A 25,576-nucleotide genomic window follows, 5' to 3' on the forward strand; every position below is an offset into this window, starting at 1 on the left:
AATGGATGTCTGATTCGGCAAGCATTTAAACTCCATATAATGAACAAAAAAAAAGAGATTTCATGGCAAACAAAGATTTATTTTTACCACATCACATGTTGATAAAACAAAGATAATGCGGAAATGTAGTTCATACATCTGTAAAATATCCATTATCCGCAACACAAATGGAATGGATTTTTCGAGACGGCAACAAATACACTGGATCAATATTTTCCCTTCTCTTGGAACAATTATTTTCTTAAGCAGCAATGTGTATGGGAAATGTCAGTGATTAGTGTTTTTTTTTCTTGTTTTTTTTTCTGTAATTTGATGTATGTTTTTGGGAGAGGTTACAAGTTATTGGTCATAATAAACGGCATAATATTGATCTGTAATAAACAAGGACATTGTTGTATCTGAGAAAGCATAAAGTACACTATATTTGGCACTCCAAGTTGTGCAAATCTCCTGAGTTTTTGAGAAGGCAGAACACACATATACATCCTATTCTTACCATGATACTTTGATCTTAATATATAAAGAATAAAACCACAGTATAAAAAAAGAGATAAAGAGTCCACTGAAAATAAAAAAAAGACACAAAGTCCCAGAGTGTTCATGACATTAAAAATTAAACCTAAAATTGTGTAACATTATTTTGCATTAATAGTGGATCTTTCAGCATATTTGTAGACCTTGATGGAAGACTGTTTTTGGCAGTTTGGGGTTTCTTTCCTTCCCATTTGCTTATAGTTTCACAATCGCTGAAATCAATTATTTAACTAAACCTAACTTAGTCCTGAAACGTTCAGAATTAAAAAAATTCCAAATCCAATCATAATGCATCACTGTGCTTCAAAAAAATCATTAATTAACCCAAAACCAGTAGACTGCATTAGAATTTAGCAGAATCTGCCCTTGGCATCTTGTCATTCGTTTTGACGGCTTGGTTGAGTCCAAATAGGTATCTTTGCACTGCCGTGTGATCTTCTTTTCTCTTCCCTCTGCTCTTCTCAAATAATAGCCAAATTCTATTCCTGGATCACGTGTGATTTTTTTGTCTCCCCACAGATGTTCAGAGATCTGCTGATTTTCTACATCTAAAAATATCCCCCCAAAAAATCTCTTTCACAAAGAAGAGCAGGTCCTAATATCGGCAGGATACAGATATGCCTTTAAATCTTCCAGAAGATCTTCTTCCTGTAGAGCAGGTAGGCTATGAACACCCATATAGAGGTGGCCAGGAGGTTCTGTGCCAGGTGCTCTGCGTGTGATTGGCTATCGGTCATCTTCCAACGAAAAGGGAAGTATTCCTCAAACACTTCATGTCCCACATACACCAAGATGGAATTCATACCTGCCAAATAATATATTAAATTGAAAGCAATTCATAAAACACCATAGTTATAAGGTGTAATAGTGATAATTAGAATAAACTGGCTTTTTTATAGTCAGTTTTCTTACTTTGATTATACTGTCAACATGATTATAGCTAGCAGCCTGAATAACAACAAATCAAGTTTAAAGTCACCATGGAATCAAAATCGACAATTCTTATTTTGTATAGAACATTGCAGTATTTACTATAAATGAATTATCTGTGCACATCATTATTTTAAAAAAATGCATGTGCCCACATAATCTTTAATCAAAATAACTTCCTCTCCGTTATACAGAAACATCTTTTCTCTGATGGCGTGTTTACTGGACAACGTCACTCACATTAAATCACAGCAAAAGCAAACCACAACGATACAATCAATTCCCAATAGACAAATTAATGTTTTTCTTGTTCGAGAAGCCGGTTTACTTGTATATATTTTATAATATGGAAGAAAAAACTATCGCCATTTCAGTTTCATGCTGACCCTGGCACAGGCATTTGAAGGTAACTATATCGTCACCTTGAGGTTTGTTACTGCCACAATAATACAAATAATACAAACACGGATACATATTTCTAAGTCATAGTGGTCGAATCTTAAATGCAAGAGCCATATAAAGTAAATTTGTGTGCATTCATCAGTCTAGGTACATTCATTCTGGCTGTTTAAAGTGCTTACCAGGGTAGAAGAAAGGAGCTCCAGACCACCACTTCTTTACATCCACCGTGTAGTAAAAAAAACCCAGAGTCACAAAAGCAAAACAGCTGAGAGTCGTCACATACGAAAAAGACCTGAAAGTCAAACAAGACAGAAGCTGTGAATCACACATCAAAAAATACATTCCTCTGCTAATGAAATTGCTGCGCATACTTTCATGTATGAACAAGATGTTTGGAAATTTGTGACCACAAATGATGACAATAACCATAACAATATAAAAAAAGTATTTAATAAAAATATTAAAATAAGTAAAACTACAGGCAGACTGAGTTTACCACAAGTTTTTGTTTACAGGGATGAAGCCTTCATTTCTGGAGCACTTGGTTAATACAGCTGAGATGATCCCCTTAATGCAAAGATAGACAGCATGAGGTTTTCACAAACACAGCTTTACATAAATATTGACTGACTGTGTAAATTTCAAATTGGGTTTTAATCGTCTGTGTAGGGGTTAAAAATAAGACAACTGTAATATAAACATATATACATATATAAAAACACATTAATTGCATCCCTAATAGCACTACCAAACATTGTTACATGACTCTCTGAAGCACTTGGATGTTATTGGTCATTCGTGGCATTCTGTGTTGAAATATTTTTGTATAGCTACTGCTTAACTGTATAAATGACCCTTATTTCTTCCATAACTGCACCAAAATCAGGTCTCTTTCTTATAACAAAATAATTTTTACTTGCTGTAAATCAGTATTTAATGTCGATTTATGAATTTATCTGGTGAGCAGCCATGTAATTAATATCATAATCAACTCTTTATCACACAATATATCCATTTGTCTTGATCACCATGTTGTACTCTATTTTGCACCAATGACTGGCTTTTTTTAAATTATACACTAGGCCAAAATAAAATAGTCAAAACTGTGATATTGTGAAGTATTATTACAATTTTAAAAACCTGTTTTCTACTAAGCTTTCCTCCAGTTTTCAGTGTCACATGATTCCTCAAACATTATTCTAATATGCTAATTTGGCGCTCAAGAAACGTCTCGGTTACATATGGTAACCCTCGTTCCCTGAAGGAGGGAATGGAGATGTATGTCGTGACCGACTACATTTACATTTATTCATTTAGTTGACGCTTTTATCCAAAGCGACCACTGATCTATATAGAATGACTGGATAGCTCATGACGTCATACACAGTGAAGCCACCGCGCCGCCATATTGGTATTCCCTAGTGAGCTCACGCGTTCTATTCATACTTTGCACGTGACGTCACAAGTATTGGCTGGCGGGCAAGAACGTGTTCTATAGCAACAAAACCCAGTAAACTAATCAAGGATCTTGCCAGGAGGTCGCCAGTTTTAATATACAAAAGTTGGTGTTTTGAGGTGTAACATGCCAGATAGTTGTTGTGCGATTGGATGCAATATTATTCAGCATAATCGTGTTAAGAACGTGCATGTAAATTCGCTCATTCCCCGAAAGTGAAAGTAGAAACGGACTGAGCTTTCAGCATCAGCATCTGTTCCTGAACTAAAGACTGTTTTTAGGCCTATATCATTTTAGTGATATTTTTAATATTTAGTAATTGTATTGTTTTTAGTGTTATTAGTGTCATTAAACGTTTTGTTAATGTGCTATGGAAAGAAAATAGCCTCACTATATAATTGATTGTAGTATTGGCCATTTTGTGAGCTTTTGTTGCCCGCCAGGTATCCATGGCAGTCACGTGACTGCAAAGTATGAATTGAATCAATAGGAAATTTTATGATTTGACTGAGAAAACATTGCCTATGGAGGCACCGTTTTAAAATCTAAAGTCTCCCTGTACATTCTTACCACTCAAACACCCTAAGCATTTAAATTGATATTTGTTTAAAGTCGAAAAAAAATTCCTGCTTATTAAAAATTGCATTACATTAAGATGTAGCTAAATCTATTGTACAACAGTAGGCAAATATAATTATTTCAGTCAATTTCTTCACGCTAAATCAAACTTTTATTTTGACGGGTTGCCCTGAAGACCTTTGAGTTTCTGTCTGTGTTATGATATGACGATAGTTTTTTTCAAATGAAGCGGTAAAATGCTCATGAAGTGACTCTCAGATCGGCTCTGGAGAGGAAGTTCATCATGTGACGTCCTTATATCGTGAGGCAGCAGAGACTGAAACCTGTACGAGTGTCACGCGTGCTTCTGTGTGTGTGTGTGTGTTTGTGTGTGGTAAATTAGACCGCGCGTCTGCGCAATTCATTCCCACCGAGACAAGCAGAACATGCAGGGTTAATAGCCAAGTTTTTTGCTGTTTAATATTCACAGACACTAGTATAATACATCGTGGTAAATAGGCTAAAGTGCTCCTAGTAAAAAAGTTAGTCTGGAGCCTCGATCGCGCTTAGATAAACACTTAAGCGATTGAAAGCAGCTATTAGTGGGTACCGAGAATATAAGTTACCCGGTACTGCAGAAATTCTGGTATCATCCCATTTTCAAAATTTCAGTACCGACTTGGTAACTTAACTTACCGAAGTAACATTACCGGTTCTCATGACAACACTAGTAGAAGAATTAAGTTTCACTTGCCTAGGAGAAAACAAAACAGGAATAGCGACAATTGTGCATATAAATTACTACTTATAGGGCTTGAATTACAACCTGTGGGCAGTTTTTCTACATCCTTTTGTGAACGTCGTTTTACAATTGTATGCTATACAGCGGGTCATCTTAAAAGTACTGTCGAAGCTACCAAAATCTGTATAACGGCCGTTGGAGCCCTCTGCTGGTAGGGAATCGTAAGATGGCCGCTCGAACACTTCCGGTGGCTTCACTGCCTGATGGCAGTTTAGAACGTCATGAGCTATCCAGTCATTCTATATAGATCAGTGAAAGGGACTTACAATTGCTATACATGTCAGAGGTCGCACGCCTCTGGAGCAACTAGGTTAAGTGTTAAGTGTCCTGCTCAGGGACACATTGGATTCGAACCCGGGTCTCTCACACCAAAGGCATGTGTCTTATCCATTGCGCCATCACCACCATAACTAATAGGACTAATAGGAATCTCGCTAGAGAGGCCAATCTACTTCGAGTTAACTAAACAAGCCAATGCACATTAGCGTGCAATCATTTGCATCAGCTGTTCAGCCTCGCAGCGGGGGGATATAATGAGCAGCAGGTGCAATTGCACTTCAGCTTTTTGCTGAGGAGCCAAGCCTGATAAACTGGCCGCCCAGGCAGGCGGCAGCAGATGTGGCGAAGGGACCTAGGTCTCCGTTCCCTCCTTCAGGGAACGAGGGTTACCATGTGTAACCGAGACGTTCCCTATCAGTTGGTCTCTCAACGTACGTTGTGACCGACTAACAAGAATCCCAACCAAAGCGCCACAGCTGCTGCAACCCATCCAGCAGCCTGTGCAAGCCTCTACCCCTTCTTACCTGGAAGGACGCTAGGAGGCTTACACAGAGTGAATCTGTCACTGTTTTTCCGTGATAACCCATACAGTGAGACATTGTGACCGCACGGTGACCTTTGTCGCACGAAGCGCGAGGTCCGTTGCGGTACAAAGTTCTTGAAGAACTTATTGATAATGACCACCCTCGTACATGTCCTTCAGTGCCTTGGCCTGATGGACCTGGAGCAACGCCATGGCGTGCATGGCAGAGGCAGCTTCCCCACAGGCCTTGTAAGCCTTGCCGGACAGGTCCGACGAGTACCTACAGGCCCGGGAAGGAAGACACGGTTCTCCGCGCCAAGTGGAGTTAGGGCACAGCTGCATTGCAACGGCCCGCTCCACTGGCGGGATACGCGTGTATAGTACCTTAGCTGCCCCGCCATCAAGGGTAGTGAGGGAGGAGGAGCCACCGAGACGGTAACTGGCAGTAAAGCCGCGAGATGGTCATCTTCCCACAATGGGTACATGCCTCATCCACGAACGCTGCCTCAGCGTGTTCGAGGCCCAGACACACGAGGCAGCGATCGTGACCATCCCGTGACCTCAGGTAACGACTGCATCCAGAAACACACAGATAGAAAGTGATCTTGAAAAAGACGCGATCTATCTGTGTAAGCTCTTTTAGGGACTGCTCTCACTGGTGCTGAAGCATGCAGGGGAACAGTCACTGCGAACACAGACAGGAATGTGCACCTGTCTGTGCGCTGTCTCTCTCTCACCAGCTGTAAAAACAGCTTTTGAGCGCCCTGAACTGCACACTTTACCAGCTGTTATAACAGCTTTTTGTTTTTGCTCAAAACCAGAAGAAAAAAAAAAGATAGAGAAGAGAAAGAAAGACTGCTCGCGCTGCTGAGCTGTAACCGTCACTCTCTGTAGACAGCATTCGAAGTGCTTGGCTCCGAAGCAAAAAGCTGAAGTGCAATCGCACCTTCTGCTCATTATATACCCGCGCTGCGAGGCTGAGCAGCTGATGCAAATGATTGCACATCAGTGTGCATTGGCTTGATAGTTTCACTCAAAGTAGATTGGCCTATCTAGCGAGATTCCTATAAATCGGTCACGATGTATGTCGAAAGACCGACTGATAGGGAACATTTCTTATTATTATTATTATGTCAAAAACAGATGTGATGATATATTTTTGTGGAAACTGTAATGCATTTTATTAAGATTCTTTGATGAATAGAAAGTAAAAGAAAACTACATTTATAGAAATATTTTGTAATATTTTGTCTTGCTTATTATATAGCTATTATATAAAGTGCTAGGGAAAAAAACAACAATAATCAGATGGTAAACATACCAGTATGAATCCCCAAATGAGAAATCGTGTGATTATTTGCTTGTGTTGGTCCCTGTAATGCAGCAGAATTTTCCCTGCCTGAAACACAAATAAACACAAAACATGAAATAGGATACAACAATTATTGGATGTGATTCCCGGAAGCACTGCAGAACAAAAAAAAATGTACACAGGGATTAAAGTTCTCCGTCGCTACGACGGATTTCCGTTAATTGCAGCGAGTCTATGACGGATTTCCGTCAATTGCAGGGTTCCCGTCTGTCCTTAATGTCTTAAATTCACTTTTCATAATGTTAAGGCCGTAAATAGGCTTTCATTTCTCAAATAGTGTGATAAATGTCTTAATTTTAGTTTGAATAGGTCTTAAATTAAGGAAAGACGAGGTGTATTCACCCTGCTGAGGGGGATGTGATAAAGCCTGGATCGGAGCGAAAGCACGTTCCTCTCTCCACTCTAACATTCTGTAATCACTTCGCTTATGGTCCAGTCCGGGTTTTCAATTCCCGCTCACGGAAAAACTGCTCCGTGTTCACTCAATTAATCTTAGTTTTGGAGAAGTGCATGTCAGGCTACAGCTGGTTTGCTGCGGTCCGAATCCGAGCGAGTTTGTTCCCTGCGCCCCCCGCAGCGTTGGTCTGGTTTCACGTTCAACTTAATTCTATCGAACCCTGGTGCGTTTGCGTGCATATTACGTCAACGCAAACGTGCACGGCCCATGATAGAAAACAGAACGCGGGTCAATATTGACCTGAATATAAATATAAACCTCGGACTTGCGTCCTTGATAGTTCGGACTTGGCAAGTTCGACTCGGGAGAACGAACTCCCGAGGACGCGAGTCCGGTTATTCTGCAAACGGATCCGCGGCGATCTTGGTTTCGTCACTCAGCTCGCTCTGGCTACTCCGGTTATCTCTTTATGTATATTTTAGGCAACAATAAAATGTAATATGGTATAAAATACAACTCTGCCTCTTTTCATCAACAATAAAACGAAATATATACAAAACACCTCTTTTCATTTATAAATGAACATATTATCATAAACATATTAGGCCTATATGGCCACACAAATGTGGTTCAGACAACGCACATTGATTATCTTCACTCCATATATTTATAACAACACGCAATATAAAACACAACCCTGCTTCTTTTTGTTTTCATTTTAAAAATATGAAACATTATTGATAATTAAAACTGACAAACTTAACAAACAGAGACATGGTTGTATCATTTTATTTTATTATGCATGTACACATACAAGAGAATGCATGGTAAAATATATAAAGAATATTGTCTATATTTTAGAATATATAACATTACACAACCCTGTTGCTTTTTGTTAAATGTCAGTTTTAATTATCAATAATATCCATAAAAGTATAAGTAGCCTAATATGTAGGCTATAAGAAGCTATACAATGAGAAATAAAGCAAACAATTCAGTCAAACATTAGTCAGCTCTCTAATAGGCTACACAGTTAAAGTTAAATAGCCTAAATATATAAAGTTATGAAACTTCACTTTGCCCTCAGCCAAAACGATTTGCCATTAAACAAACTATATATTAATATAATTTAGCATTGTTTGGTCTTATAAGATAAATAAAAACATGCACTGAAAAGTTATGTAGATGGTTGATTATTTGTCAAGCTAAGTAATTTTTTTTCATAGATTAAAATAGCTTTTAAAATATGCAAACTTGCAATATTAAAGCGGTTTAAAACATCTCCCCTTAAAACGATATTGGTCTCGACTATTTAAATAAAGTTAATGGAATATGACTTGGCCTGAAAAAAAATTTCAGTCAGAAGAATTTTTTTCACTTTAATCCCTGTGTACATGAAGCATGTGAGTGCACTGCTGAAACTGATACAGTAAGAGAGAGGGAGGGAAAGGAGAATCACATGCTGCTATGAGGTTTAAATAAAGAGAGAGAAATGGAAAAAAGAAAACAAGCAATTTCCGGGGTTCTTAGAAGTGGAAGTCATCATAGTTGGGTAAACTTCTATAGTGGTGAATGGGAGACAACAACAAATATAATTTTGGTATTCCCATTTGTTCCAATAGCAAAAGAAAAAAAAATACACAAGTGTTTCAACGACTTTCTAAAAGAAGGAAAAAATCTAGAGAATCTCTGATTACAGCAGCCAGAAGTAGTAAAGATGTCAAATTTGCCGTCACTCCCTCAGCCATTGTATAAGAAACACCCTCAAAACAGTAGCTGCATTTACATGGACCCTTATAATCGGATTGACTGCTCAATCGGACTAAAAAACCTTCATGTTTCGATCTGATTGGGATTTCGATCGGATTGAAAGGGGTGGTTTATTCCTTTTGTAATCCGATCGAGAGAACATGTAAACACTTGATCGGATTGAAAACCGAAACGGAAAGGATTACGCATGTGCAATGACGCTGAAATAGCATAATGACGTATGACGCACGGAACGAGCTGTACTTCCAGTTGAATAAAGTGTCATCTAAATGAGTGTCCCATTATTCTAAAATTCTCATTTCACTCAGCGTCTGTGAAGTGGAGCAGGACAACGTCCCACCAGTCCTTGTTTCAGACTCTCATCCACAGACGACTGGTTTTGGGCGCTGGTTTTACTGCGTGATAAATATAAGCAGCACGGCAAAACAGTTCATATGCTCATTGTCTCCAAATCATGACCAGAGATGGATAAATATTAAGTCTGCTGTTTAAAACAAATAACAAACCAATAGAGGAAAATAGTTATGTATGAACAGCGGCAGTATATTTGTGCAGTGTGCACATGGCAAAAAATTTGAAGCTTGTGACATATAAACGCGCACATCAACCCGATTACTTTATTTATCGTTCATGTAAACACCATGTTCAGATTCATCAATCGGATTGATTTCATTCCGATTGAACCAAAAGGTGTCAATGTAAAAGTAGCTAGTGATAATTCATTAATTAATTTTCTGTCAGGGTAATAACAGAAAGTACAGCGTTATAAATGTATATTTTTTTATGAAAATATGAAACTTTGACTGTTGATAACTGTGAAAACGCAGCATCAGTCTGTGAAAGGGGTCCATAAATAAAGCTACTGTGAAAACCGGATTCCTTCTACTTGACTCACCTGAAGACCCAAAAAAGCCATCAATATGGAGTTGATGCTTCCCAAAACACCCTCAGGGTCAAAGGGCATCATAGACTGATATACAACCTATATATATATACACAGACAAAAACACAATGAATTGCATCAGCCAGTGCTAGTACAGAAAGTAAGAGTGTAAACTTATCTGTTGCTCTAGCAAATCAATTTCTGAATTTTAATCAATTCACATTTTGATGAATTGATATTGATTCTTAAATCCCCACAAATCGATTTTTTAGTCTATGCTGTTTTCAGTTGATGCAAGGAACTTTACTAAACATTATTTGTAGTGTGCCTAAATTGCAATAAGCTTTGTGCTTTGTTACTTTTGATATTTAAAAGCTTTCAAATCAGTCAATCAAGCATCTTTTGCAGCGATTTTTGTGAGAGCATATCAGTGAACACCCCAGACCACTCGGTGAGTTTCACGTCTTTGTAAACTTAAGTTTAATGCGTTTTATGAATGATTCTTCCAGTGCCCCTATGAAACCATTGTGGAGGTGGGGGGGTGCTAACACAAAAAAACGAAAATTTTCAGGACAGCAGCATTTGTCCAAATTTCAATCTTAACTGTACTATTTCATAGGAAACGATCTTAAAACAGGGCTTTAAGTGTAAAATACCGAACTTGTCCTTTAACCTGTTCTTCAATAATGTATATTTTAATAAATGTATGCATGAAAACAACTTATGAAAGCCAGTTTAAATGTTTATGTTTAAAAAAAATTGAATTGGAGTAGAAACTTAATTTTACCATTAAAAATATTTGATAAAAAACTGCCTTATGTACAATTTTACTGTTTGTATATAGTTAATTTTAACTTTTAAAATGATCATAATGTACCAACTGACAGGGGTCTGTGTAGAGCACAGGAATAGTTAGTTGTTTTTTTTCTTGAGAAAAATAAACATGTAGTGTATCTGACATATATCAAAATTAATCAATATAGAATCAAATCGAGATCAGATTTTAATCAATTCGAATAGTGAAACTCAGCCCTACTAAAAATGTCAGGCAGAATGACAACCAGTTCTCGTTGTTTTGGTGTCTGTTTACCCGTGATGAAGGTGTCTGGTAAATATGGTTATCTCTGAGCAACCAGCGATCAATGTAACCTGCAGCTCCACCAGTGCAGTTCTGGTACAGGCCAAAGTCACCAATGCCACCTGGACCCAAATAACCACTGCAAGAGAGAGAGACATCAAGAAGAAAATTTTTGCAATTTACATGCAAAGTCATGAATAGCAAATAGATGGACATGAGTCATGCTATTCAAATCACTTTCATTTGCATAATAATTTTATGTAGCACCCATCCATCCATTCAATATAACCAATTACAACTGGCTAATAACAATATGCAATAACTATTTTTTCACCCTTTATAATTTACAAGGGGAAAAAAGTACTTTAAATATGCTAACAATCTGTTTTGCATTTCTAATTAGCAGACAAATCTATTTATATATATATATATATGATATCTTACTGATATTTATGCAAATGTCATGTAATTTTAACAAATCAGAAAAAGAGTAGTCTCTGCAGCGGGTTCCCTTTGTGATTGCAAATGAGGCAGGGGATATGAGGAAGGACATTTAGACAGCTGTTAAAAAAATGACACACTCATATCATGAGTATGAGTTTACTAACGTTGGGCAGTCTGGCACCGGGAGGAGGAAGGTCAAACATAACCATATCGTCTCTAAGACAATCACACACAGCCATGCGGGCCAGTAGAGGCAGACATCAAGCACCGAGTACCAGCATGTTTCCTGTGAACAACAAGATGATAGAAAATTTTAATTACTATTATTATAATTAAAAAATAATTACAATAAGAGTTAATGCCAGTTAGACCGTCATTCAAACAAAAGATAAAAATCTAAAATTCACGGGAAAATTTACAATTACAGTTTTACATTTTTCACTCAAAATTGTTATAATTAGTTAACAAAAATATTGCATTTAATTTATATTTATCTCGTCTGTATGTGCGGTGCAAGAAATCACAGGCAAAGCGGTGCCAGCCTGACGCATTCGTGTTGCCAGATCTTGAGAGCAAATCAGTGAACAAGAACAAGCCCATAAAAAACAAAATAAATGGAAATGCTTTATGCTGAAAATAAAACTGAATTGAAATATTGTGACCCGCACCTGTGCACTTTAATAACTCCATAAACTTGATCGCTGTATGATCCTAGCTTAAACAAGCCCAAAAACGCATAAAATAACTGGACATGGCAACACTGCAAGCGCACTCTGTGAAGCAGCCTTTCAGCATAAGCAAAACGCCTCCTACGACTGTGTGCTTTAATAAAAATTGCTGAACACAAAGAGTCTTTTATCAATGTAATATTAATTTAGTCAAAAATAGTGTATACCAAACAAGCAAAAAGCCAGAATGTCTCTATAGTTACCACGGTGTCAATCGCAGTTTCAGGAGTGAGTTGTGTTTCGTACACACGGAATGATCATTTAGGGGATTCACTCACAAATTTAAATGTGGTTGTCACTCCTGAAACTTTACAGTGTGTAAGCAGCCATAGATGAGTATGTGTCCATGTTATTTTAGTTTTATTATTTTTTGTTCATATTTTGAATTAGCTTTAATTTTAAATTATTTTATGTGCTTTTGTCATTTCATAGTGCAAGTTTTTGAAAACTAAACCATTACAGTCTCCATGTAACTACAAAAACAGAAATTTGTAGACTACAGGACTGTGTTTGTGCTGCTCAAGTTTATTAACGCTTCTCCAGCAAAGAGTAGATTTACTGCACCACTACTACGACCAGCAGAGACACATTATTTGCATATGCAGAAGAATGCGTATGTGCGTATTTCTTGACAAAGTGACATCGCCAACTACTGGCCTGGCATGCATTATACAGCCTTTTTTAGTCATTTTCGCAAATCAGTGAGAGCGAAGATCGTTTTGACAACGTTGTCGTCCGTACGCAAAACTTTTTAAAAACACAAAAGAAAAACGTTTCCGTTTTTAGTACATCGTTGTTGTGTAAACGTACCTTTAGTTAATTTTTGTTTTTTTTTATTTAGTGCTTCACCTTAATTTATTTCAGTCTTATTTTATTTCAGCTTTATTTAAATTATCAGAAATGTTTTCAAAGTTTTAGTTAACGATTATAACCCTGGTATTGGTTTCTATACAGTGTTTATGATTACGTGTGTGCATATTACGTGTGGAGAATGATAACATAACTCACACTTAACAGATTGGTAAGTCCGTCCTTGGCCACCACAAGATCCAAGACAGCGACAACAAGATACGTGAAGCCCAGACGCTGTAATACGCCAGGGATACGCAAAGAGTCCCAAGATACTGTACAGATAAATGGACACATGCATGAAACCTCACCATTTATATTTTTAACAATATTTTCTTTTACAACGTGTTTATAATAGTCTACAACTTCACAATCAGAAGCCATATCAAAATTACTGATTTTGGAAACAGCTTACTAAAAATAATCTGACATGGCAATTAAATGAAAATGTTGGGCTCAAATATATTATTAAATGACAATATATACCCCATGAGTTTTTTTTTTTTCTTGTGTTTACATATTTCCTATTGAAAAGAGAAGTTGGGGTAGGAAATAGCTGGATGCCTTTTTTACGCTATTATCCAACGAAACCATTATTTGCTACTTGCTACTGCTAGCTGGAGAAATATGAACCTGTGAGCAAGTCGAGTCAATATTCAATATTTGATTCATGAATCCGATTTTTTCTAATCCATTGAAAAAGATGTGCACTAGCATTCAGATGACCTCAAAGTTACAGACATGGACTAAAACCCAGTCCTTAGAGTTTGATTTCATACGGCCTTTAACTATCCAATGCAACAACAAAAAAATCAATGTATGTATTTTAACAATGAGAATCTTAATGTGTATCATATTCAATACTGATGTGGTTCACACTGTATTTAGTTTATAAAACAGTAGAGAATGTAGAATTTATTAATATCTGCAGGGATAGAGCTGCACTGTTTTGAAAGCTTTATGAAGAAAAAGAATGAAAATGTGTTCCTACTCACAGGGTCCTTGGCAGTAGTTAGGATTGATGATGATGACTCCAATAAGAAAGAGTTGTAAGCTCCTCCAGACAATCCTCCTCAGCAGATGAGTGCGTTTGACACCTCTGCGAATTGAACCGCTCAGGGACAAACAAATAGAAGTACCCATAATGAACACAAACCTGTGAAGAAGAAAGTTAGATGAAATAAGACAGAAGGGGAGAGAGAAAAAATAGATACTCATTTTAGGAAGTGCTACTTTCTGGCGTGATTTCAAACACACAGATTAAGCATCATCCACAAATGGAACTGTGTGAAAGCCAATTTCTCTTCAACATCTGTAGCACATATTTGTCTCTGGAGTCTCTATCATGTTTTGATCCCATTGGTCCCCCCAGGTTTCCTGTCTCTCTATAATATCTCTTTCTAATCAAATACACTGTCTTCATCAGTAAAGTCATCCAAAGCTATATATTGGCTTAATATTCTGTGTAAGAAATGCAATATATTGTCTCAAAGCACCATAACCACAGAACTAAAGAGATAGAATTAAAGAGATAGTTCATTGAAACATGAAAATGCTGTCATTATTTACTTGTTTTCACGTCGTTCTTTCTTTTGTGGTACACCAAATGAGAAATTTTAGACCATAAAGACACGTCATTCTTATTCCGTGATGAAAAGTTTGATTATGTGAAGGCATGAAAGAGATTCAAGAGATACAGGAGATTTTTAACGAATAAATACATAAATTTCAGTCTGTTTATCAAAAAAGGGAATCATATGGTTTGAGAATGCCTTGGACTACACTGTCATAAACATTGTTTCAGAAGATTTCTATTTCAAATAAATGCTGTTCTTTTGAACTTTCTATTCATCCAATAATCCTGAAAGTATCACAGTTTCCACAAAAATATTAAGCAACAAAACTGTTTTGAATATTAGTAATAGTTAAATGTTTTCTGAGCACCAAATCAGCTTTTTAGAATGATTTTTGAAGGATCGTGTGACAATAAAGACTGGAATAATGATGCACAAAAATTGAGCTTTGCGATCACAGGAATAAATTACATTTTCAAATATATTAAACTAGAATTTATTATTTTACTTTTTCTCCTCCTTTGGAGCTTGACCTACACTTTCATTGTATGGGAAAGAGGAGTGAGAACCTTCTAACAGGCATCTTTCTTTTCACCAAAGAAAGAAAGTTATGGTTTGGAACGACATGACGGTGAGGAAATTATGACAGACTGTTCATTTTTATGTTTTACTACACCTTCCATGGTCATTTCAAATAGGCTTCCTGCAACAACACAGAGGTGTCATGACTTTAACTAGCTCCTTTCCAGCTGCACAGCAGAAAACAAGGTTATTGGGTTTAGTTCAGCTGTGAAACCAGTTTATGCTGACTTTGATGTGCCACTTCATTTGTGCCACAATGATAAGCGCTCATGCTTGGCTCTAAAACACTACAGCTTATGCCAGCGCCGATGTGGCTTGCAGATGAATCAATGCATGATACAGAAATAAAAAGCTTTACTGCAATACTGCGCTATAAAAGAATAACTGAAACAGAGTTTAAGGAAGCTGCAAAAAATGCACGTGGAATGAAGAATCAGTCATTTGTGACGTTAGATTGGCTTACCAAGGAAACACGAGATCAGCCACTGTGAGCCCTGCAAGAGGAAGAACACAATCAGATACTTGTACTTCCTGTTGTCGTACCAAGGTCTATTAAACTCATGATTTTCAGAGAGATTCTAAATGTTCATATACTAAATGTATTCCTCAGCATTGTTACCAATAATAAATGATCTGGTGCTTAAAAGAAATGCTATCAGCAATTGTAAAGAAAAAAAAATGAGTTCACCATTCCAACTTTCATGCCTAAAGAACCAGTAACGTCCACCTCCGTAGTTGACAAACACCATGATGACCAGAGCAAGGCTGTGGAGAAAACGGAGCGAGGTTCATTTTTGTCTTAACAGAGATCTGGAATTAAACCAGACCACAATAAATAAGGAGATTGATTTGTTTGTATAAATTAGGGAGACAATAAAACACTGAAAATGAAAATAACTGTTCCAATTGTCAGGTAAGATTACCAGCAAACGTAACCTTGTTTTAACAAGTTCGAATTTAATCATTCTATTTCAGGATAATAAGAAATGAAATGCAAATTGCATGTTGACAACCAGATTCACAGTATGCAAAGTAGCAGCTTCTGTGCAAGATCATTTTCACCTGAATGTTTCAATTCCCATCTCAAGCGCATTGGACCCAAAACAATTAGTGAAAGAGCACCATACCCACGGAAAGTATCCAAAGAACGAAGCCTCCGTCCTGTAGTGGCAGGAATTATCGATTCCGTGGAGGCATTTACCAATCTGTTTGGAGTGCCAAGCTCCTGGAGTCGAAGAGAGAAAGAAAGACAGCGAGAGTGTAAATTAATGAGGGGGAAAAAAAGAAAAGGATCTTTAAAATTCCTTTTCATGCCTGTATTTTTTCCCACTTAGATGGAACCTGCAAAAACACTACAGTAAATCAAGAACAACATATTTGAACTATGACAAAAACACTATTTTTTGGTGGTTTGAGATTCTATTTCAAAGATATTAAAATCACACTGAGAAAATATTAAAGGTGTAAAAAAAGGTGTAAAAGGGGTGAAAAGCACTCTTACCGAGTTTATCAGCCTCTCTGTCTCTACTGTGCTTCCCAAGCGAATAAGTAGATTTGTCACCACATCCAGCCTTAAAAATTTAAACTTTGTAAACTCTATTTTACAAGCAAATATAAAAGCTGCGACAAGCTGTGCTGGCTTGTTTAAATGTCATCATTACATGGTTAAAAATATTTAAAGATGTCTTTACCTTTTAACTGTGTTCCAGATAGCAGATAATACAGCCAGAAAAGCAAATGCCAGAAAAGCGAACAAAATGGCTGGAAAAAACAAACAATAAAACTACTCATTCATCCAGCCCAGTTGATTTTAATACATTATTCACCTGTTTTATTGCTATATTTATTTCCGGAATTCATGATCATGCACAGGCCCAGGTCAATTAATCTTCTGATGTCTGTATATGTATATAAAACTCAATTTAAAGACCAAAAATGTAGTGTGCAGATGTAAGGTTGACTCACGCAAGTAGCTGTTGATGGGCTCTGAATCCGTTATCATAGTGCAGCTGACCTGTGACGGCTCATTCAGGTTCTTCACCCAAAGAAAATAGTTCCCCTTCTCCCCAAAGTGAAAGTGAACACTGGAAGAACAAATCAATTGTCTGACAATAATGGCCAAAAGAAATAAACATGGCGAAGATGTATTCGGCATTATAAAGTTGATCAGAAACTGCCATTGCTGTGTTAAATACATGATACATCTATGCATAACTCACTTGCATTGCTCCAGGTTTGCTGAGGTGCTGTTGAGCAGCAGTGTCAAAGCGTGTTGTGTGCTTACAACAAACCCTACTGTAGTGGGGGTCCCAGAAACTGGCCGTGCAGGTAATATTCCCAACGGCTGGGGCAAACACTAATGCACAGAACACACAGGGATAGAGAGGTCCAGTTGGAAGAACAATACTACATCATTACGCAGCATTATACTGGTACATTCAATCATGTTATTACCATATAATTACTTGCAGCATTCAGTATTAAAGTCAGCATGAAATGGCAGTTGCTAAGTCTTTTCTTCCCTATTGGCCAAAAGGGATGTCTGGCCTAGGAAAATCAACATTTTCACCCTTTATTCAAATTATATGTAAGCATATTGCATAGTTGTGTGGACATAATTTTTGGCAAGGCTGTTATACAAAGAAAATATATAAAAACATGCAAAAACATAAGCGAACGATGAATCCCGAATATGACTATTTATTTACATATACATATATCTTAAATATTATATATCTTACATATATCGTTTAAATATTGTGGGATTTGTAACATCACATGGGCAAAATAATTTGCATATGACTGCCTCCAGAGAATTTTTTTACATCATCAAACAATAGGCCCCGCCCACTGGCGTTCAGTCGCTTAATGGCTGACACTTGCCTCCACCACATGCGAGTGTCGCGTCAAAGGCAAATAGAACCCATTATAATCACTGACGCTGTTTACACTGTATAATAACAGTATACAGATACCCAATCTCTTTACGCTCGAGTCTGCCGACAGGAAGACAAATGGAAGAGTAGCTAAATAACGTCTCTGCACTGACTTCAGAAGGATACCAGCATCAGGAACAAGTGGAGGCTTCATTTTAATGGCGTCCTAGATTGTATTGCAATTACGTTAGCCAATCATAACAGTGGCCGTATACTGACAAGCCTTAAAGGAGCTGCCCATTAAAAACTAGTTATTTGAGACCATGGGTCAGAACGAGGGTTGAAAATATATTTTTTCCACATATAGGCCTATTTCTTTTTGTGCAAAAAACTTTATTAACATTATAAGATATACAAGATATAAGATAACATATTAAAATAATAAAACAAACGATGTCATGACCCCTTTAAAAACATAAATATTTTTATGGTTTAATCGAACTTGTACGGTCATTAGAGACAAATCCCCAAACCAATCCCCTCCAGACATCACTTTTGGCCACTACTATATATGCAAGGGAAAATGAATTGATGTTGGCTTTAACACCATGCTGCTCAAGATCAGCGATTATTCCATGTCTTTGCAATGGTAAATTATCCATGTATTATATACCTAGAACAAGAATATTTGATACCTGATAGCAGTGATCAGAAAGCACATATAACATCAGTTCATTCTCGATCTCATTGACCACTGAAAGGGCGGCCTCATCCATCTTCAGCACAGAAGTCTTGCGGTGAGGGTGAGAAACTGAAAGCAAAGCCACTTGATCATCACCGACTATGAAGCATTTCCCCCAACAAATATATAAGTTATATGATCAGAGATTGCAGTTAAAGGCTCTCTAAATAGGTAGCTTCTGTAGGAATCACACCTTTGACGCCCAAAAATGCGGTGTAGATAGGCATTTGACTACGTTTTCTGACAAAGAGACAAATTCTCTTCTAGCAACATTTAGCACCAATTTCTAAATATACTCACCACTCTGTAGACTTCAGTAGCCACCTCTTATTCAATTCAACCTAACTGTAGGTCTCCTAATGAAACTAAATGGTCAGCTGCTTTGGTGCAATCTACTACTGCAGTATTACAATAGTTACTCTGTCCCTCCTGCAGTCACATGCCTGCACTAATCTGCCTCACAAGAAACATCATAAAACTGCCCAGATCTGCCAAACGAGGGAAATTTGAATCCCTTAACTTACATCTCTAAATGTTTTGGTGTGGTTACATAGGAGCATTACATATGCAAAAGCAAGAATCTAAATGGCTAAGATAACTAATAATTCAAACACAGAGAACATATCTGTGAACAATTTGGATGCCTTACATATAGTTTAAAAAATACATTGAGGTGAATCACATTAAGAAGTTAAACTATATATTTTTTAATATAAAGGACAATTAGCATAGGCTAAAAACAGCTAACGTTAACTTAATAGTGGTGCTAGTTGGTTAGCGTGCTAAGATAACCAGAATTAAAAACAACAACCAAAGGGAACCAAAACATCAGGAAATGTGTTTTATATTTAACATAATCGATCAAACAGAGAATAACGTTGGTTTTACGGTAAGTTATGACACTCACGGGCAGGTCGATCTGTCATGTGGGCTGCACATAGAGCTATCAAAGGAACAATCACAGCACAAACAGTCCATCTGTATTCCCTTTCAGATGCCATAACATCACATCTCACTGCCTCCTCTTTTCGATCCTTTCTTGATGTCAAGATTTCCCCCTGTTTCATTACAACATAGCCTACTTCCGATCCCTCCTTCCTAGCAGCGCAAGTAGTGGAACAGAGGGGGGTCAAAGTACATCGACTAACGTTACTCTTATGATCTGTTTTAAAAGCTAGCGATCGCTCGCTACTTACCTAAAGCTATGGCAAGCCGTTTTAACTTTTATTCATTTCCAGGATATGAATCCTTGATATCAAAAATTAAATGTTCACCAGTTACAATGATTGTTACAAGTGGAAATATAATGCCTTATTTACTTCGATGTACTTTTTGATCATTTCATTTTCTGTTTGGAATTGAACAACGAGAATTGAAAACCAGCTCGTTTATTCGGTTTTTTTTTTTAAAGACGAAAAATGAGATTTTGGCTCCATTTTTCATTTGTGGTTTACAAATCGGTTTATGGGTCGGTTTATTATCAGAGACATAGGGAGAAAGAGTTGCGACACGCATTGATGTCGTCGGCCGCTGTCACGTGGTTCATGTAAGTCCCAATAGTTCCAAACCCAGATAGCAAGGTGACATTGATTAAATGTTAAAATTCCATCAGAATCATCATTTTGGTTGAGGTTGAAAATTCAGTGCTAAATAATATTGGATCAATGTTGAAAAATCAATGCTAAAATAATATTGGAACAATGTTGAAAATTCAGTGTTAAAATAATATTGAATCAATGTTGAGAATTCAATGTTTTTCAGTGTTGAAAAGACAAACATTGAATCAATGTTGATAATTCAATGTTTTTCAGTGTTGAAAAGACAAACATTGAATCAATGTTGATTTTTGGTCAGCTTAAATTTCTCCACTGGGTGCCTAGACAATCCTAACATTGGTTAACAGCCAATCAGAAAGCGCGGCATATCAAGCGCGAAACAGACAGTCAAGGCTTGTTCGACTTGAACTGGCGCTGCACAGACCGATCGGTTGATGACATCAAAGTACCGCGAGAGCGATTCAAAAGCATAAGGAGCCGTCTGCTCTCTAATCGCTCTCGCGGTACTTTGATGTCATCAACCGATCGGTCTGTGCAACGCTGGTTCAAGTCGAACAAGCCTTCAGACAAGCATTCGCATGAATGTATCGCTGCAGCGTGGGAGGAGGGAGGATATCACGCCGCAAGTGGGAGGAGCTTATGCCGCAAGTAGGAGGGATTTCACAAACATAGACATCATATAGATAGTCTCTACTGTATATGATATCTATGTTCACAAAGGTGCAAGTAGGAGGAGTTTACGCCGCAAGTGGGAGGAGCTTATGCGGAAATCCCCATCAGTCATTGCCGAGGAAGGCGGTGAATGAGTATGGCAGAAAGTAGCGACAGTAATGAAAATAAACGATCAAATATTACGTTCCTCATCATGGTCTGATTTCTTACTGCTTTGTTATTATTGTGTGTGTCCAATACCACTCACTGTCAATGATGTAGTCACGTCTTTACATCTTTTACCATACTTAAAGTGATGGTATTTTAAATTCATCAGGCTGTAGGCCTTATTCAAGCATATTTCTGAATATTAGCTACGTATTCTACAGTATCAAGTAAATGAACATATTAAAATGTGATGCAATCGGACTCAGTGAAGTCCAATAATATATTGAATTTCAATTTGTCTTTTACCAAACGTCATCGCGGGTAAAAACAACAGTGGGTAAAATGTTAATTTTCATTCTAGGGTGAACGTAGAATTTGCCTGAGTCAAAAAAGGCGCAAAGAAGCGCGAGCGCATCACGCGAATGGGAGACGACGGCAAATATCATTTTTGGTGCCAATAATAGCTATAAATAGCATTTTTATAATGCATGTTAGATCTTGTTTTATTTTTTAATGCATGCTATATCTTTTAATGTTCTTCTGTAAAGCAATTTGGTCTGTTGTAATACATAAATAAAATTGAACTTGAACTATTTATCAGATTAATGTTTCATTATTTCTTACCGTAGGCCTAGTAGGCCTACTGCGCTGTTTTTGTCTTTGTCACAAAATGCCTTGTTTTTTTCTGAATGTGATATTTCCTGTTCTGTTTTGGGGCCATAAATAAATACATTTGCTTGTAAACTGAAGGATGTAATGACATTTTGATTAAAAAACATATTTAATGGTCTCTGTCTGAAAGGAGTCATTTAAATATTCAAGCATAGTACAAGCCTAATAAACTAGCATAGAATCTCGCTGTACATAAAGCAAGATTGATTTTATATTGTTTCAATGTTGATTCAATGTTAAATAACTGATTTAATTATGGTTGAAATAATATTGATTTTATGACCATATTGATTAATTTCATCGTTGAAATAACATTATGTCAGGGTGCAAACCTGATGAAAATCAATGTTAAATTTCAACATTGATTCAATGATCTTTTGGTTAATGCATTAACATTGATTCAATGTTGGTCTGCTATCTGTGAAAACATACGCTGGCTGTCAGAAATTACATTTCTACTATTAAAAATGTTCATTCTTGATATCATCAATTGAATTTCAACTAGTAAAACTATAATTCTTGATTTTAACAATTCAACTAGTCAAAACTATAGTTCTTGATATTAACCATTTATATCCTGGGAATGGCAATAGGCAAGCCGTTTTGACTTTTAATCATCTGCAGGATATGGATTCTTGATATCAACAACTAAATTTTCACTAATTAAAATGATAGTTATTTATGGAAAGCCCTTTGAGCATTTATTCGATATCCTACTAGTACGCATTTATTTCATCTTACTAGTAAGACTTTTGTTCAAACTAGTTCGACAAAATGGCGAACTAGTAGACCAAAAGTCTCAACTAGTTGGCTTTTTGACGAACTAGTGGCCATCTGGACCGAACTAGTAAAGCACAAAGGCGTACTAGTTAACTAGTGAGCAGGAACACCTTTAACATGTTAACTAGTCAAACATAAATTTGGCTTACTAGTTAACTAGTGGATGGCAATTTTCTGCACTAGTTAACTATATAGCATTTTGGCTCTCCCTAGTTAACTAGTAAAGCCCAAAATGTCCACCAGATAACTAGTTGACACGTGTTGGAACTTACTAGTTAAATAGTAAGACAAAAATTGTCATACTAGTTAACTAGTACGAGCTAAAATGTCTACTAGTTAACTTGTTTTTGCATTTTGTAGACCTTACTAGTTAACTAGTAAAAACATTTTAAACCTTACTAGTTAACTAGTGAAAGCCAAAATGCCCACTAGTTAACTAGTGACGCTCAAAATGTCTACTAGTAGTACTAGTAAAAGCAAAAATGCTGACTAGTTAACTAGTTGCACAAAATGCTAATAAGGGGGTGGTAGAGGGCATATTTTAAACCTTCCTATTGGCTGACCAGCAAGAATTCCCTCCTGCCAAAATTCAACCCTTTAAAGACTAATTTTCAATTTTGTTAACTGCCAGCTCATTGATTAATATCTATGCAGTAAAAAGTGTGAAACCTGTGTACTGTCAGATGAATCTTAAATCTTGCTTGATTTATTTTACTTTTTGCCTTTTTAACAATGAAACACCAAGGTTTTTCTCTGTTTTTTTCCTTCTATATTGTTGGTGAGTAAAACAGAAACAAAGGTTCTCTGCTCCATGGAGTAGGCTATACTGTATATATAGGCTACTGTAAATATTCTCTCTCTCTCTCTCTCTCTCTCTCTCTCTCTCTCTCTCTCTCTCTACATTTATATATATATATATATACACACATATATAAAAAAAATTCCCTGCAAGCCTGACAGCAGTGAAGGTAACGCTCCAGTCCTCAGCTGTGTGGGATCACTTTAAACTGAGTGATGACAGCAGTAGTGTGGAAGTTATGGGGTTTATTAAATACGACCACGTTACCCCTGTTTTAGCTTCATTACACTGGCTCCCAGTATGTTTTAGAATTGACTTTAAAATTGTATTGATCCCTTTTAAAGCTCTTCATAGCCTCTCACCTTGTTATATTTCTGACCTTTTAGTCCCATACACACCACATACCTTGAGATCCTCGGGCAGAGGTGTGTTGTCTGTTCCAGAGTCTCGACTAAAAATTAAAGAGGACAAAGCGTTTGCAGTCGGGGCCCTAAGGCTTTGGAATAGCCTGCCCGAGGAAATCAGGTTGGCTGAGTCAGTGAACTCTGTTAAGTCCCTTCTGAAAAAATACTTTTATAGGAGAGTCTTTCCCCGATTTTGTCTGACTTTATTTTATCCAATTTTATTTTATTCTATTTTATATATTTTATATTTATCTTAAACGTGTCTATTACGTATTTTCTTGCTTTTATCATGTAAGGTCTATTGTTTTTGTGTTTTACTGTTTTTTTAACACTTGTTAAAGTACTTTTTTTGTGTGTCTTTGTTTAGTGACTTGTTTTTGAAAAGTGCTCTACAAATAAAGATTATTATTATTTCTATTAATATTATTAATAATTTTGCAATTGCTTCATTTCATTACAGATCAAAACAGTCAAATTTCCTACATTTTTAAATTAACAATTAGGCCTAGGCCTAAACTGCAGGCTACCACAAACAAACTATTTTTATATATATAATTATAAATAAACGTTGTGCAGTATTGAGTGTGGGATCATCTACCTTAATAATGAAGTCGAGGTTAAAGTGCTGCATCATGGTCTGGGCCTACAAATATAGCTCGATGGCTGATACAATCTGATTTTCATCTATTCAACGAAGCTCACGCATCGTTGGATCCAGAGTGAGAAGCCGTGCCGTTGAGAAAAAGCCTTCAGCAGGACGAGTCAAGTCAAGTCAAGTCACCTTTATATAGTGCTTTTTACAATAGAGATTGTTTCAAAGCAGCTTTACAGAGATAACAGGAAAATAATGTTGTAATAGTATTGTTAAATACAAAATGAAAGGTCCCCAACTAAGCAAGCCGAAAGCCAATGGCGACAAAGGCGAAGAAAGGTGAAAAGGCAACAGTGACAAGAAAGCAAAACTCCAGCAGGTGACAGAATGGAGAAAAAAAACTTGGGAGAACCCAGGCTCAGTCACGGGGCCAGTCCTCCTTTGGCCAATGAACGGACAGTGTATGATTATGATTCAGGCATTATCAGGTCAGAAGTCAGATGAGATCAGAACTTTCACAATATTTATCCAGTTCATCTGGTTGGGGTTGGAGTCATCACGCCGGAATGGAGACAAATTTGTCGGGTGTCCATGAGGCCTTCCCAGGGTTGATGAGGCTGGCACTTCAGGGATGTGTTGTCGTCGTCTCCAGGCGCAGGTCCTTCATCAGATCTGGATATGTCCTGGATCCGGCAGTTTGCGGTAGACCTCGGGATAAACAGAGAGACTAATATTAGCGTAGACGCCATCCTTCTTATGATGTACAAAGTACATCAGGATTTATGGGAAGTGTTCCCGGTTATCCGGCTGATCTAAACTATGCAGCCTAAAACTTGAATTATAGAAGTCTATAATGTGTTATGTGTATGCTAAGCCAAAGAGATGTGTTTTTAGTCTAGATTTGAACTGACAGAGTGTGTCTGCTTCCCGGACAATGTTAGGAAGATTGTTCCAAAGTTTTGGTGCTAAATAGGAAAAGGATCTACCGCCAGTAGTCGATTTAGATATTCTAGCTATTATCAACTGGCCAGAATTTTGAGATTGCAATAGACGTGAAGGAGTATAATGCGTTAAGAGCTCGCTCAAGTACTGGGGAGCTAAACCCTTTAGTGCTTTGTAAGTAATCAGCAATAATTTAAAATGTAAACGATGTTTAAAGGGCACCTATTATGGAA

At 37.1% G+C, this 25,576-nt stretch overlaps 1 protein-coding gene across 2 annotated transcripts; it reads right to left on the minus strand.

Moving 5' to 3' along the window:
• Positions 1–58: 58 nt before the first annotated feature.
• hgsnat (heparan-alpha-glucosaminide N-acetyltransferase) lies at positions 59–19,985 on the minus strand. Of its 2 annotated transcripts, none has more exons than XM_077205048.1 (18): positions 19,687–19,985; positions 18,733–18,848; positions 17,381–17,517; positions 17,127–17,245; positions 16,853–16,922; positions 16,663–16,732; positions 16,289–16,386; positions 15,850–15,926; positions 15,625–15,655; positions 14,001–14,161; positions 13,165–13,280; positions 11,593–11,714; positions 10,997–11,123; positions 9,919–10,005; positions 6,806–6,883; positions 2,363–2,433; positions 2,046–2,158; positions 59–1,339 (listed from the first exon to the last, which is right to left on the minus strand). In XM_077205048.1, exons 1-18 carry the CDS (start codon positions 19,844–19,846, stop codon positions 1,158–1,160), a joined length of 1,935 nt encoding a protein of 644 aa, XP_077061163.1. In that variant the 5' UTR covers positions 19,847–19,985; the 3' UTR covers positions 59–1,157. The 2 variants fall into 2 exon arrangements, with proteins under 2 accessions (XP_077061163.1, XP_077061164.1); XM_077205049.1 differs by lacking the exon at positions 19,687–19,985 and adding an exon at positions 19,080–19,267.
• Between the last annotated feature and the right edge of the window lie 5,591 nt (positions 19,986–25,576).

Source organism: Siphateles boraxobius, unplaced genomic scaffold, assembly GCF_051911475.1.
Source record: "Siphateles boraxobius isolate OS27281-9 unplaced genomic scaffold, OSU_SipBor_1 53, whole genome shotgun sequence".
NCBI classification, from domain to species: domain Eukaryota; kingdom Metazoa; phylum Chordata; class Actinopteri; order Cypriniformes; family Leuciscidae; genus Siphateles; species Siphateles boraxobius.